This window comes from Puma concolor, chromosome D3, assembly GCF_028749965.1.
Source record: "Puma concolor isolate L17-30 chromosome D3, mPumCon1.1.hap2, whole genome shotgun sequence".
Lineage (NCBI taxonomy): Eukaryota > Metazoa > Chordata > Mammalia > Carnivora > Felidae > Puma > Puma concolor.
This window is the reverse complement of record NC_141678.1, coordinates 58,016,873-58,032,709: the sequence shown is the minus strand read 5'-3', so window position 1 is coordinate 58,032,709 and position 15,837 is coordinate 58,016,873. Positions and strand designations below refer to the sequence as shown.

The 15,837-nt window shown below is 42.4% G+C and overlaps 1 protein-coding gene across 13 annotated transcripts in view; it reads right to left on the bottom strand.

Annotated features, from left to right (window-relative positions):
• Positions 1-15,837, bottom strand: part of FHOD3 (formin homology 2 domain containing 3) — a 471,894-nt gene that overhangs the window by 157,579 nt on the left and 298,478 nt on the right. For all 13 annotated transcript variants that reach the window (XM_086682773.1, XM_086682772.1, XM_086682774.1 and 10 more), the window contains 2 exons: positions 15,261-15,355; positions 8,572-8,715 (listed from right to left, as the gene is read on the bottom strand). In XM_086682773.1, the coding sequence (XP_086538899.1) occupies positions 8,572-8,715; positions 15,261-15,355 (239 nt within the window). The remainder of the gene's footprint in view (positions 1-8,571; positions 8,716-15,260; positions 15,356-15,837) is intronic.

Genomic DNA, 15,837 nt, shown 5'->3' with positions numbered 1-15,837 from the left:
GGGCAGAGGAAAAGAAAAAGGAGTCCAAGATAGCTCCAGGTTTGTAACATGGGAGACTCCACTGCTTGTCGAGGTGGAGAAATGAAATGCTTACATGTCATGTGCAGCTCCCAAGTAGCCATGCCCAACACAGAACTTCCCTGGCAGCGTCCGTATCCCTCGGCACCACTATACTGAGCTGCTGGGGGCAATCAGCTACTTGCTTGTCTTATACCATAGATTTAAAGTGCCTTGGGCAGGGACTTTTCTCTGTATTTTTAGCCCCAGCAAAGTATGTGACATATAATAGGCTTCCATGAATGAATGTAACACAAGAAGAGAAGCAGGCAGAGAGGCAGGGAGCCAGGGGCCTTGGAAAAAGCTCAAGGTCAAATATCAGCCACAAAAGCTCAAAAGCTGTGGAACTCATTAGGTAAATAAGAACAGGCCACATAGACTGAGAGTGGAGGCCTGATAAGGGAAGCCCAACACTGAAAAGAAGGTCAGAGAAGAAAGATTCAGGGGAGGACACTGAGGAGGAATGATTAGAGAGATATTCTGGAGCCGTCTGTACACACAGCCAGAAATACAGAAACAACACATAGGAGTAGTCTCATGAACATTAGCATCATCCTTTCAAAATGCTAGCCAAACAGTGATATCCAAACTGATAAAGATGGCATACAGAAAAAGAGAGGAAGAGAAGAGATAGAGGGAAGATGAGGGGAAGCCAATCTTATGCGTAAGAATACTTGTGTATACATCCGAAATAAGTTAGTAACAAACAATTTCCACAGCGCATTTTAAAAAAGGATACATCATGACCAAGTGGGTTATAGACCAGGAGCGCAAGGATGGTTTACAAAAGTAAAGAAATGAATTAAATAACCAACTCAAAAAAACTAGAAAAATATACCAACAAAGTAAACTGAAAGAAAGTTAACGAAGAAAGTTATAAAGATAAAAAAGAGGATGTAACACTTCCAAACTCATTTTACAAGGCCAGGATTATCCTGTTACCAACACCAGATAAAGACACCCCCCCACCCCCCCCCCCCACACACACATTACAGGCTAATATCCCCAATGAACATTGTTGTAAAAATCCTCAATAAGATATTAGCAAACCAAATTCAGTAATGCATTAAAAGGATAATATACCATCATCAAGTGGGATTTATTCCAGGGACTCAAGGATAGCTCAACATCCATAAATCAATCAACATGATATACCATATTAACAAAGGATAAAAATCATATCACCATCTCAATAGGTGCAGTAAAACATCTGACAAAATTCAACATCCATTTATGATGAAAACTTTCAAAAAAAAGTGAGTATAGAAGGAAATACTTCAAAAAGAAAAAAACAGAAGGAAATACCTCAATATAATAAAGGCCATATAGGAAAACTCCATCATACTCAATAGTGAGAAGCTGAAAGCTTTTCCTCTAAGATCAGGAACAGATAAGGATGCCCACTCTCCTCACTTTTAATCAATATAGTATTGAAAGTCCTAGCCACAGCAATTAGGCAAGTAAAAGAAACAAAAGGCATCCAAATTGGGAAGGAAGAATTCATTCACAGATGACGTGATACTATATAAAGGCCTACAGATGCTATTAAAAAAAATGATCAGAATAAGTGAATTCAGTAAAGTTGCAGGATGCAAAATTAGCATACGGAAATCAGTTGTGTTTCTATATACTAATAATGAGCTCCCAGAAAGAAAAACTAGAAAACAATGCCATTTGCCATTGCATTAACAAACACCTAGGATTAAATTTAACCAATGAGGTGAAAGACCTATGTTCTAAAAACTATAAAACACTGATGAAAGAAATTGAAGATGACACAAATAAATGGAAAGATATACCAGGCTGATGGAGTGGAAGAACACTGTTAAAATGTCCACAGTACCCAAAGTGAGCTACAGATTCAATGCAGTCTCCATCAAAATACCAATGGCATTTTCACAGACTTAGAAAAAAAGAATCCTAAAATTTGCATAGAACCAAAGAAGAGCCCAAATAGCCAAAGCAATCTTGAGAAAGACAAACAAAGCTAGAGGTATCATGCTTCCTGATTTCAAACTATACTACAAAGCTACAGTAACAACAACAGCATGGTACAGGCACAAAAACAGATATATAGATCAACAGAATAGAATAGACATAAACCTATGCTTATGCGGTCAATAAGTCACTGACAAAGCAGGTAAGAACATACAATGGACAAAAGACAGTCTCCTCAATAAATGGTGATGGGAAAACGGGACAGCTACATGCAAAAGAATGAAACTGTACCACTATCTTAGACCATATACAAAAAGAAACTCAAAATGAAGTAAAGACTTGAATGTAAGACCGGAAACCACAAAGTTCCTAAAAGAAAACAGGCAATAAGCTCTTTGACATCAACCCCAGCAATATTTTTTTGGACCAGACTTCTCAGGCAAGGTTAACAAAAGCAAAAATAAACAAGTGGGACCATATCCAACTAAAAATCTTTTGTAGAGAAAAGGGAGCCATCAACAAAACAAAAAAGGCAACCTACCAACTGGGAGAAGATCCTTGCAAATCATACATCCAATAAGGGGTTAATATCCAAAATACATAAAGAACCTCCACAGCTTCTCAAACAACCCAATTAAAAAGTGAGCAGAGGACTTAAACAGACATTCTCCCAAAGAAAACATCCAGATGGCCAACACACACATGAAAAATCCTCAACATCGCAAATCATCAGGGAAACACAAATCAAAACCACAGTGAGATATCCCCTTATGCTGATCAGGATTGGCTGTTATCAAGAAGGCAAGAAATAACACGTGTTAGTGAGGATGTGGGAAAAGGGGAAACTTTGTGCACTGTTGAGGGAACATAAATTGGTGCAGTCTGGAAAACAGTACAGAGATTCCTCAAAAATTGAAAAAAAGAACTACCATATGATCAGCAATCCACTTCTGGGTATTTCTCCAAAGAAAATGAAACCACCAATCCAAAGAGATAAATGCACCCCTATGTTTACTGTCAGTTTTCTTTATAGCCAAGATATGGAAGCAACCTGAGTGGCCACTGATAGATGAGTGGATAAAGAAGATGTGGCACACATATACAATGGAATATTGCTCAGCCATAAAACAGAATACAACCTTGTCGTTTGCAGCAACATGGATGGACAAAGAGGGTATAATGCTAAGGGAAATGAGACAGAGAAAGACAGATACCCTACTATTTCACTTATATGTGGAATATGAAAAACAAAACAAACCCAAAAAACAGACTCATAGACACCAGAAACCAGCTGTTGGTTACCAGATTAGGGAGGAGGTCCAAAGTCAGGGGAAATAGAAGAAGGGGATTAAGAGGCACACACTTCCAGTTATAAAATAAGTAAGTCATGGGGATGTAATGTACAGCCTAGGGAATACAGTCCATAATACTGTAATAACTTTGTATGGTACAGGTAACTAGACTTACTGTGGCTATTTCCTAACATACAAAACTAATGAATCACTATGATGTACACCTGAAACTAATAGGATGTTGGATGCCAACTATACCTCAATTTTAAAAACAAATATTGAGTTACAAACAGAAAAGTAGTGCATGGGGTGAGTGGGTGGCTCAGTTGGTTGAGCGTCCGACTTCAGCTCAGGTCGTGATCTCACAGTTCATGAGCTCGAGCCCCGTGTGGCCTCTGTGCTGACAGCTCAGAGCCTGGAGCCTGCTTCGGGTTCTGTGTCTCCCTCTCTCTGGCCCTCCCCTTCTCAAAAAATTTAAAGAAAGAAAAGCAGTGCAAATCGTACGTAAATCAAAATTATTTGAAAAAAAGCCCAACAAAATAGACAATCTACTAGTTAATCTATAATTACAAACAAAAATTACTCAATAACAAAGGGAAATACCTATTGGAACAGAGGAAGTTAAAATCACTCATAAGAGATTTATCTATCTCTTTGCTAGTCCATTTAAAATTCCAGAAGAAATGAATAATTTCCTCATAAAATATAATTTAGCAAAATTGATCCCACTAAATATAAGGAGTTCAAGTAGACCAATAACCATAGAAAAAAACAGTTACCAAAGACTTTTTTTTCTTCCCCCCAACAATGCATGCGTGCACATGCGCACGCACACATACTCCTCTTCCTCGCGCAGGCCCACACGTTGGATAGAATTTCCTGAATTTCCCAAATTTCCCAAGGGAATTCTATCAAATCATCAAAGACCAGAGACAAGGGCAGAGAGAAAGAATACAAACTTCTAAATATTTTTATAAATCAAGAATAAAAGTGATACTTAAACATAAAAAGGATCACATACCCACACAAAAAGAAAAGTACAAGAATACTCAAGGTCATGCGGTTTGTCGTGGCAACAAAAGTTCAAACCAACAAACACCCAATGAGAGAACAGCAAATAAGTAAACTGTCCTACAGTCACCAGCAGTGAAAATGAATACACGAGAAATCCACACAACAACATGGGTAAGTTTCAAAAACAATAAGCCGATGAGAAATTGTAGAAGGATACAAACGATAGGTTTCCCTTTATAAAAAATTTGGGAACAGTACGCTGTTTAGGGATACAGACTGGGAGAAAGGAACTAAAACAGCTGGACTAAGACCTCCTCACTCCTTCTATAAAGCAATGAGTCTGGGGAAAGAAAGAAGGCAAGTGACTCCTTCTAATCTTTTGTAAGTATGCTAATAACCAGACTACCTAATAAACAGCCTAATACTATTTGCTAAAATGAGAGCTCTTGTTTCTGGAATTGCTCTTAACAGGATGGGACTGGTTAAGGATCACCTGACTAAGGACTACCTATGGTGCAGAATGTATGGGCTCACGAGCCATGATTCTCTACACTATGCAGTAGAGAGGTCTCATAACCGAATACTACTCACTGGGCAGCGGGGGTGGGGAGGGGACCTGTGATCCTCACTTGGAGACCTCACCTATTTTCTGGGTCAGAGAGCATATGTCTGATGCATGAGGAAAAGACCTAGGAGTCCAGGGATGACCCAGACCCCTCCCTGTTTCCTCTGCACCTCTATAGTCTGTACTCTTGAAATTATTAGCATAGCTAGATTAGTACAGCCAGATATCTGTCATCTCTGATTTAATAATCTGACCCTTTGAGTTAGTTCAATCATTTATCACAGGATAAGAGCTTTTCAGGTAAAAGTATAAAGAAAACAAAAGAATAGTGCTGAGGTTGGTGAGGTGACACCAGGGAGGGCTACAAAGGATACTTCCAAGTTACTGGTAATGTTTTAGTTCTTAAATACATGAGTGTATCAGTCAGGATTCTCCATAGAATAAATAGGATATGCATGGAGACTGACTATAAAGAATTGCCTTGCATGATTGTGGAGGCTGAGAAGACCCAAGATTGGCAGTCCAAAGGCCTGAGAAACAACGGTGTTAGTTTCAGATGGAGTTCAAAGGTAGTGGTCACCTATGTCCCAGCTCCTGAGCATCAGGCGGAGAGAATTTGTTCAACAGATAGGCTGAGGTCTGCCCACACTGGCAAGGGCAATCTTCTTTACTTCATCTACCAACTCAAGTGTTAATCTCATCCAGAACCCCCCTCACAGACACACACAGAATAATATTGGACCAAATATCTGAACACCTTGTGGCCCAGTCAAGTTGACACAGAAAATTAACCATCACAAGGGTGCTTGTTTCATTGTTCTTTGAATAACAGGTATATGCTAAGTTCGTGAAGGATATGAACTCGACGCTAAAAGTAGTAAGCAAATGCAATTTGACAAAAGGAAGACGGTGAATACAGAACAATTTCTGAAAAGGTTGGTATGAAAGAGAAGAGGGAGACGGGGAGGTAGCTTGACAGGTCAGAAGTGGAACAACATTATACGGGGCGTAACCCATATAATGGGGAAAATGTATGAAAACTTCTATTTGACAAATAGATTATATAAAGAATATTCAGAATATATAAAGAACTCCTACAACCCATGAGTAACAAAACCACCCAATTTAAAAACATCCAAAGGATGGGGGCAGCAGCGTGGCTCAGTTGGTTAAGTGACTCTTGATTTTGGCTCAGCTCATGACCTCAGGGTCATGACATTGAGCCCCAGGTTGGGCTCCAAGATGGGCAGGAGCCTGCTTAAGATTCTCTCTCTCTCCCTCTGCCCCTCCCCTGCTCTCATGAGCCCTCTCTCTCTCTTTCTCTAAATATATAAACAAACAAAACAAGACAAACTTTAAAAATGAGCAAAAGATCTGAATAGACATTTCTCCACAGAAAATATAAAAATGGCCAGTAGGCACATGGAAAGATGCTCAATGTCATTAATCATTGGGGAAATGCAAATCATGACCAAAATGTGTACCACTTCACACTCCACTGAAATGGCTATAATTTTTTTTAAAAAGACAATAACGAGCATTGAGGAGGATGAAGAGAAATGGGAAGCCTCATTACACTGTCGGTAGGAAAGTAAAATGGTGCAGCCTCCTTGGAAAATAGTCTGGCAGCTCCTCAAACAGCTAAATGTCAAGTTACCATATGACCGGCAATTTTACCTAGACATACACCTGAGAGAATTGAAAGCATATGTGCACACAGAAAGTTGTACACGCACGTTCACAGCAGCATTATTTGTATTAGCCAAACTGATGGAAATAACCCCAATGTCCATCAAGTGATGAACAGGGAAATAAAATATGGTGTTATCCAAGCAACGGAATATTAGCACAAAAAGGAACAAAGTACAGATACATACCAAAATATGGATAAACCCTGAAAATATGTTAAGTGAAAGCTAGTCACAAAAGTCACATGTTGTACAGTCCCATTTGTAGGAAAAGTCTAGAAAAGGCAATTCCATACAGAGAGTAGATTAGTGGTTTGGGCGCAGGAAGTTTGGGGGGCAGGGAATAACGGAAAGTGTCTGCTAACAGGTATGGGGTTTCTTTTTGGGTTGATGAGTGCATTCTGGAATATGATAGAGGTGATGGTATGCAACCTTGTGAACATGCTAAAAACCCCTGGACTTTAAAGTTTTAAGTGTTACTTCTGTGGTATGTGAATATCAAGGGGAAAACAGGGAAATGTCACAGATGGAACGTCCTCAGCTATAGCCTCATTCACACATTATGGCTAAGCACGTGTCTAAAGCAACAAGCTTTCCTGTTCAGTCACACACCCAAACGGAATCAGATCTCTGGATTCTGCCCCCTTCTGGCCATGGAAGGAAACAGTGAGGATCAACAGTGAGGAATGCGATTTGCTACTCACAAAGTGTGCTCTAACCTTCAATTAGAGGCCAGACAATAGTTACATCAGATAAGTAACTTTAATAAAGGGGCACGGGACCTAAAACTAACCCACAGCAAACAATATGAACTCAAGTCAACAAAGCCATAAAGCCATGATGTATAACCCAAATCAAGGCCACCTTCATAGAAGTGGGATGGGTGCGACTGTAGAGGGCTCCGGGCTCACACTCTGTGGGGCTCCGTGGTTTAATGCTCTTTTACCAACTTGAAATTCTTACTAATTCTATCTGTAAACTTGTGTTTTAGAAGTGATGTCCAATGGAACAATGGAGCAGGTGCACAAGTCGGGGAAGTAGATGCAATACGTATGTCTGCCATTCCCTGCACCCATGAGCCTAGAGTGATGGTAGGTGCACAATATGTGAGAATTCAGGGAGCCTCCAACAGAGTACAAGGTAAGTGTGTTACCTTGTAACTAAGCAGAGGTACTGAGAGCCTTGGAGGTTCCCCGTGCAAACCAGAACTGGCTTTGAATGCAGACAGATGGTAACCCAAGGGTCCTACGAAATCCTTTCTCACCCAGGTTATTCTGCAGTACAAGCCAACCACTTACACTGAAATGACATAGAAAAAAATGGAAAGATATGGTGGCCCACGGTTCCTTTTCCTTTCAGCCCTGCTGTACTCACCAGTAATGTGAAGATGGAGTGCTGATAGAAGGAACGTACACCAAGAAGTGAAATAAAAATAGCTCAGTTCATCTTATATAGTGTTTACACTGTTCCAGCAGAAACAAAATGCATAGGCATGTAGGAAGGAGCTACAAAATGGAAATTGTATGATTCTGCATGGAAGTTAAACGCTCTTATATTTGCATTTTAAACTGGCATTCGTTGTACAATAATAAAGAACAGTAAAATCTATGCTAAAACTTAAAAAATTCAATTTTTACGTCCTTACAGTGGCATTAAATAGCAAATAGAGCATAAAACCCCATAACGAGGCAAGAGAGATTGCAGAAGAAAGGGAAAAGCTGGGTAGTATCTTTAACTGTAAGCCAGTGACCATGCGTCTCCTCCATCAGGGGTTCTCACATTTGAGGAAGGCCGGAGACACCGGGAAGCCTCCACAACGTGGATCGCCAGACCTCCTCTTGGACTCTCTGATTCGGGGGGTCTGGGGTGGGGCCCCAGAACCTGCATTTTGTGAAGCTCCCAGGTGGTGTGGACGCTGCTATACCACACTCCTAACCACCGGTCTAGAATATGTTTATCTCAGCCTCTGGTGTGTGTCCAAGCTAGGCAATGCCATACAAAAGGAGTGTGCTGTTACCTCATACATGTTCAATTGCTCTACCAAGTCCAGGTCGGTCCCTTTCTTGTTCAAGTGCCGCTGGGACACGGCCGCAATGCCCAGCTCCTCCAGGCAGTCCACCACATCGTAGAAGCTGTCTTGGTCTGGCAATCCTGACAGCGTCTGGATGAAGAAAGAACAGGACACAAACACGTCTTAGGGGGCTGTCTCAAGGCTTTCAAAGCATTTTTTTTTGCAGGGGAGCCAGTAAGCCAGGATTATAACTCTATGGGACAAAGCAAGACAGATGACAAGATCATTTGAGAAAAAAAACTCTTAGGGTGGTAGCAGAATGCACTCCAAGAGCCCACTCCCTGGTATACAGGTACTGTCTAATCCCCTTCCCTTGAGCGTAAGCAGGACACTTCCAGAGTTAAATTACATTGTATTGCAAAAGTGAACAGATTTTCCAGGTATCATTCAGGTCCCAAGTCAGCTGACTTTGAGTGAAAGGGAAGATTAACCTGGGTGGGTGGGCCCGACCTAATCAGGTGGGCCTTTTTAAAAGCAGGTTTAGGCATTTCCGGAGCTGAGAGACGAGTAGAGAGATTATCCTGCTGGCCACGAAGAAGGCAGCGAGCCACCATGAGTTCTCCAGCTGCAAGGAAATGAGCTCTGCCAACAACCACAAAAGCTTGGAAGAGGATCCCGAACCTCAGACCAGACTCCAGTCCTGGTCGACACCTTGACTACAGCTTTGTGAGATTCCGAGCAGAGGACCCAGCTAGGCGGTGCCTGGAACGGGTCCCATGGAAATTGTGAGCTGATAAGTCTGTGTTGTTTTAAGCTGCTAAATTTGTGGTAATTTGTTACCTAACATGCTCAGTGATTAGAAACTCCTGTTACGGTCAATCTACCAACAGCTGGAGTTATAGCAATTTAATGATTCCTTTTTCTTTCAATTTGGTAGACCTTCCCCTTGGTCTATGAAATTTAAGCAAACATGAGAAATTTCAAAGCAGCAACCAAGAGACAAAAAGATAGCCCACGACCGAGGGCGAGGTGGGGGGAAGCTGACTTCTCTTTGAATTCTGTGTCTCTTAAAAGAAAGATGATCTCAGAGCAGGCTTCTGCTCAGAACTGGAGGGACCTTGAGGTTATTTACTGCAAGTCCTTATCTTAGGAATAGGGAGATGAGAGCTGGGGAGGAAAGGGATTTGCCTGAGGGAACAAGAAGTTCCTGCCGACCTGGGACAAAAGCCTAGCCTCTCCTCACACACTCATGCTTCTACACAAATTATTCTGGCCTGGAATCTCCAACACAGGTTTTTACTCCCTATTTCACTGCCTTTGCATTTCCAAGAACCCTACAGATAGATTTCAAACTTATTCTGAACTCTTGGAAAAGAAAAGACCAACACTGTCTTAAGACCAACGTCTCCAACACTTCTATTTGGGGGCTATTAACATTGGAAAGAATGTCTCCATTCGTAACACAAATAATGGCTTGCTCCTTTCTATGCTGACCAAAGAGGACACAACTCAGTGCTGTTGAGATCAGAAATGAAGGAAAAATAACCGGGATGCAAGAGCTTAATTAACCAGGGGCCCCAGCAAGGACCCAGAACAGGAGGCTGTGAACCAGTCAGACTCCATAACAAACAGGTGCTCCCAGGCGAGCAGCCAAGTGTGAAGGAACCCGCCAGCGCCTGCAGGTGCCAGGTGAGGTGGGCCCTCTGCCTTAGCAGGCAACCACAATCCTGAGCTGTCCCTGGCTCCTGAGGCTAATTGAAAAACTATGCAGCCGTTCAAAGAATCCTATCATCAGAACAATCCATCTTTTGGTTTTAGTGAAAACCCTTGAACTTGTTAAAAGATGAGGAAGTGGAAATGGGGCCCAAGGCCAAGTACAGGGCTGGTGATCAGAGATGCCCTGACTGCAGACCGCCAGAATTTCAATTTGAGGAACCCAGGTGAGGTGATATTTAGTGTTTGATTGACAACTTCCTACTCAACAGTGTGGGGGCCACGATGAGGCAGACAGAAGCCTCCTCACCTCTCAGTTCCCTTCCCTTTTTTCCCTGAAAGTCAACTGAAGTTCTTACAGAACTTAGCCCAGGGAGTTAAATTCCTGAACCTAATTCCTGTGGCCTTAGCAAGTCCAACCATGATGCCAGCTGGGGGGGGGGGGGGGGGAGTACTATTAAATAAACAATTAGGTCCATAGAACTGAACAGATTCAGGGAGACTTGCTCAAAATAGGTCCGGAAGTGAGGGTATTAAGAGGTCATTTGTCACTTTCACTGTGACATTTTGGGCTGGAGCCAAGCCCACATACCAACCCCTTCCATGTGTGGCTGCAGGGGTAGATGGCCTTTTGCCACAAACAAATATGGCTTCTTTTCTCTACTTGCAGAGGAAGAGGACATTCACCTATTTTCAGCTGATTCTCTAATATCTCCACAAACTGTTCCACAGCCCCACCCCTCCCTGGCCTGTCCTCTCCCAATTCCACCCGGACACCTCGCCTCTGAGTTACCTCCTCCTGGAAAACGTGGCAGCCATTTCAGAAAGTCTGTGAGGCAAATGTCTCTTGATGCCTTGACTTTCAGATGACACTCCTGACTCCCCTTCCTGTTTTCTTTCAGACCCTGTCTTGCCAGGGCTTGTGACACATAAATCTTCACAGGCATCTCTCAGGAGGAGAAAGTTCTGTCCTAAAGGGCATTTTATTTTTCTCTCCTGGGTTCTCACTGGTCGCATCAAATCCTTCTTACAGAATAAAACCAGTGTGGCAAATGCCTGCACACAAATTTTTTTTAATGTTTATTTTTGAGAGAGAGAGAGAGAGAGCATGCAAGCGAGTGAGCAGGGGAGAGAAAGAGAGAGAGGGAGACACAGAATCTGAAAGAGGCTCCAGGCTCTGAGCTGTCAGCACAGAGCCCAACACGGGGCTCGAACTCATGAACTGCGAGATCATGACCTGAGCTGAAGTCGGATGCTTAACCGACTGAGCCACCCAGGCACCCTGTGCACACAGATTTTCATCGCAACGTTACTTGTGAAATCCAAAAGCTGTAAAAACCCAAATCTCCTTCAGTGGGAGAATAAGTTGTGGTGTGTCTGTATCATAGAATACTACACAGCAGCAGAAAGGAGCAACCATTAATACACCCGATAACGGATAAATCTGAGAGAAGGCAGCCTCAAAGGGTTACATCCTCTTTGAGGCTATTTGACGTTTTGGAAAGGACAAAACTATAGGGATAGTGAATGGTTGTCAGGGGTTGGAAGAGGGAATCAAGATATCACTAGAAAAGGATAACCTGAGAGAGATTTGGGGGGAGATGGAAATGTTCTACATTCTTTTTTTTAATTTTTTTTTTTCAACGTTTATTTATTTTTGGGACAGAGAGACAGAGCATGAACGGGGGAGGGTCAGAGAGAGAGGGAGACACAGAATCGGAAACAGGCTCCAGGCTCTGAGCCATCAGCCCAGAGCCTGACGCGGGGCTCGAACTCACGGACCGCGAGATCTCGAACTCACGGACCGCGAGATCGTGACCTGGCTGAAATCGGACGCTTAACCGACTGCGCCACCCAGGCGCCCCGGAAATGTTCTACATTCTAACTGTGAAGGTTATGCATCACGATACAAGTGTTAAAACCCACACAGCTAAATTCTTTAAAAGTTTACGGTACAGTAATTAACAATAAAAGGAATGTAAAAATAAAGGCAAATACTCAGCATGAATCCCAGCCCTTCCCTGAAAGCTGCAAGCCAGCCCCACAGTAACACCTCTTGTCCCTCATCTACCTCTTCCTGTTCTAACAAGGTGGGCAATATCTGAGCCCCTCAAAGTGGGGGATTCCCACTGCGGGGACTTCAGCTGGATGGAGAGAGGGCATTATAGAACTTCCGCTTGCAGGATGAGAAGGAGTTACTTTGCGATACTCTTTCAACTCTGATAACATGGGGTCAGGGGTATGGACAAGATTGGTGGGGGGGGAATTAGCCTGGATCTTGGAAATCCCCCACTAACGTCTCTGTTTAACAAAGAGAGCGTCAGTCTCAGAACCATACGCAGGCTAAACTTTAGTGCCCCTGTTTTGTCATAAAAATGTTCATGTTTTGAATTCCACGTTATTAGTCCATCTTTTATTTGCTTAAAAGAAAACTTAGAAAAGCAATATAGTAATTTCCCAGATTTCAGAGCCTGAATTTTTTCCAGACCCATATTAACATTTCAATTTATTTTTTTTTTGTTTGTTTGGGATCTCAGAAGATTTTGCTCACTGGGGCAATAAACATGACTAAAATTCAGCAAAAGAAAACAAACCCAGTGTGGATTCTAGTGGTTTATTGACCTTGAGGAAAGGATGACATTTGGAGCAATTGTCCATAGGACGTTCCTCAACCTCCCCTGAGCCAGAACTAACACGAGAAGAGACAGAACTGCCAGAAGAGAAAGAGTAAGCGAGGAATTCCTGGACGTTAAATGCCATCTGATGCCAAAAAGAATGTGACAGGCGCTGGGTCCTCGCCAGCGCCCGGCAGCAGAATGGCCACACCCGCCCCCGCTGTTAGGACCATCGAACCACCGGAGCATGGCCTCCGCCAAGAGGATGGGTAGCATTACAATGGAAACACCAGCCAAGAATGAAAATTCCATTTTTGCTCAAGTCCACATTTTCCAAAACCAATGTCACTGACTGAAAAGGACAGGAAATAGATGACCCTGATCTTAAAAATAAATGAACAGAAAATTGCTTTAAAATTGCATGGTAAGGTATACTCGCCAATTCTTTGAAAACATAAACAAAATTCTTAGGATTATCCTACAGAAAAGGATGCCCATTCCCCACCACGACCATACTAGAATTTCCTGGGTCCTTGTCAACAAAATGACATTTCATTAAAAAGCAATCCCTGCCAATATGACCTGGGAGGAAATGTCTGTTTTACTATATATTTATTTTCATCTTAATAGATTTAATGTCCTTCATTTTTCAACTGGGTTCTTGATAAATTGGTAATAGTATAATTTTCTGCCCTGTGTTTTGCAAACCATTTCCCAATGTGCTGCTTGCCCTTAGCTTTTATTTGTGGTTTTCATTTTATAAATAACACCTTTTATAACTTAATGCAGTGAAATATTTAAAAGCCCTTCTCTTTGGAATATTTTTGACACGTTTGATTATTAAAATAATCTTCATCTACCAGAAACAAATTAATCTTCCCCTCTCCTTCTTTTTCTACTGTTTCATGTGTTACATTCAACTCTTTAATCTGTCTGGAATTCATTTCGGTATTGGTCAAAGCATGTATGTTCATTTCCATTTAGCACACCCCCTCCCCAGTCATGAATGAAGCTAACCCATCCCCAGTGATTTCAACCCTAGGGTAAGTTGCTCTGTGAAGTGAGGTCTGTTTCATCTGGCAGCCGAGGAAAGGGCCAGGACCACATTGTTTTAATCTTCAGAGTTTGCATGACATTTTAATAACTAGAAGAAATTACTTCTCATAATGCTTTCTACTATATGTTCCCAGCATCAGGGGAAATGTTTCTCTAGTTATATTTCATGAAGAGATTCTCAGTCTTCTTCTCTGAAGAACCATCCATCACTATAGCTGGTACTATAGGCCTGCACCCAGCAGCTTGAGGAGTGAAGGCAGGCCCACGGGGTGGTTGGTGAGATTCCTGGGGTCTAGGGCAAAGCGATCTGCAGGAGACACCCCTCCAACACACACACCACCTCAGTTATAAGAAGGAAGGGACACCAGTCCCGAAGGTGGGCTGGCTCAGGGCATCGTGGGGTCAGCACCACCTCTAGGGATGGATGCTGAAGACTGATATTACCCTGCCAGGGGGTGACCAGAAGGGATGGGTTGGGAGGGAGGAGAGCATAAGGGTGATGTCACTTTCATAAAAGGAGAATGAGACCCACTCCCAGCAGTCAGAATTCAATACACAGTGGAACAAGAGTGCCTTCATTTCTCCTGGATTGTACACTATTTTCATAGGGTACCACTTGCTCATTTATGCTCTTACAGAAAAATGTTTTCAAGGGGACATCTTGATAGGAAAAGCGGTCAGAAAATTCTCACTGCCATCTCTCTGGTTTTGTTAGAAAAGACCATGCACGCACATCGTATGTGGGCAGAAAGGGTTTTCTCTCGCAAAGAAGAACACCGTAGCCATGGTTCCAGCCACCATGATGGGGGTGGTCTTTGCTCAGGGGGCAGATTTTAGATTTTCACATCGTATTAGTTCCCTGGGGCTACTATAACAACATACCACAAACTAGGAGCTTAAAACAGCAGAAATTTGTTCTCTCACAGTTTGAGACTGGAAGTCTGTTATCAAAGTGTCAGCAGAGCCATGCTCTCTCTGAAGGCTCTAGAGGATGATCCTTCCTTGCATCATCCTTGGCATTCCTTAGCTAAGAGATGTATTCTCCACTCTCGGACTGTTTACACATGGCTGTCTTCCTCATATGCATGTGCATACATCATCTCCCCTCTGTGTGTATACCTCTCTTTTCCTCTTCTAGGGACATCAGTCATATGGGATTAGGGTCCACCCTAACGACCTCATCTTACCTTGATTGCATCTGCAAAGACTCTCTTTCCAAATAAGGTCACATTCATAGGTATTCACAGGGATTAAGACTTCAACATATCTTTTAAGGGGACATAATTCAACCCTTAACAATCATCAACCAACCTTGTTCACTAAAGTCATGGCATAAACCAGCAGCTCTGTGTCGACCCCATCTTTTTCCTCCAGGATTTCCATGATATTTGACCAGGGTGTGACTCCTAGGAACAAAGCAATAATCATCAGAAACAGCGAGTCAATGTTCCTTATCCAACTCATACCATAGTTCATCCAAAGACTCATCACCCAATGATGACAATGTCTTTCATTCACCAAATTTCAAAGGGTAACACTATCCTCGGGGTGGACTTGAACATGCTTCTCATTTGGCAATAACAGACCACATCGTTCTCGTCCACTTGAAAATGTACACTCTTTAATGTCAGGATGGCTATCAATTTGCTTCAAAGCTCCCTTTATGTTAAATATGTAATTTGAAAAAAATCCATTCACGTGCTGCTTTTTAAGCCAATGAATTTCACTCTCTGAGCATGGAAACTCTCAATAAATCCTCTCGGAATGTCCCTCAGCATGTTATGCTCTGACCTTCTGCAAGGGAAAGGGACGTGGGAGAACCTTATATTGACTCCAACAGTGGACTCCAAAAAGTAACAGTGAAACGTCCGTCTGGCAAACATTTTAA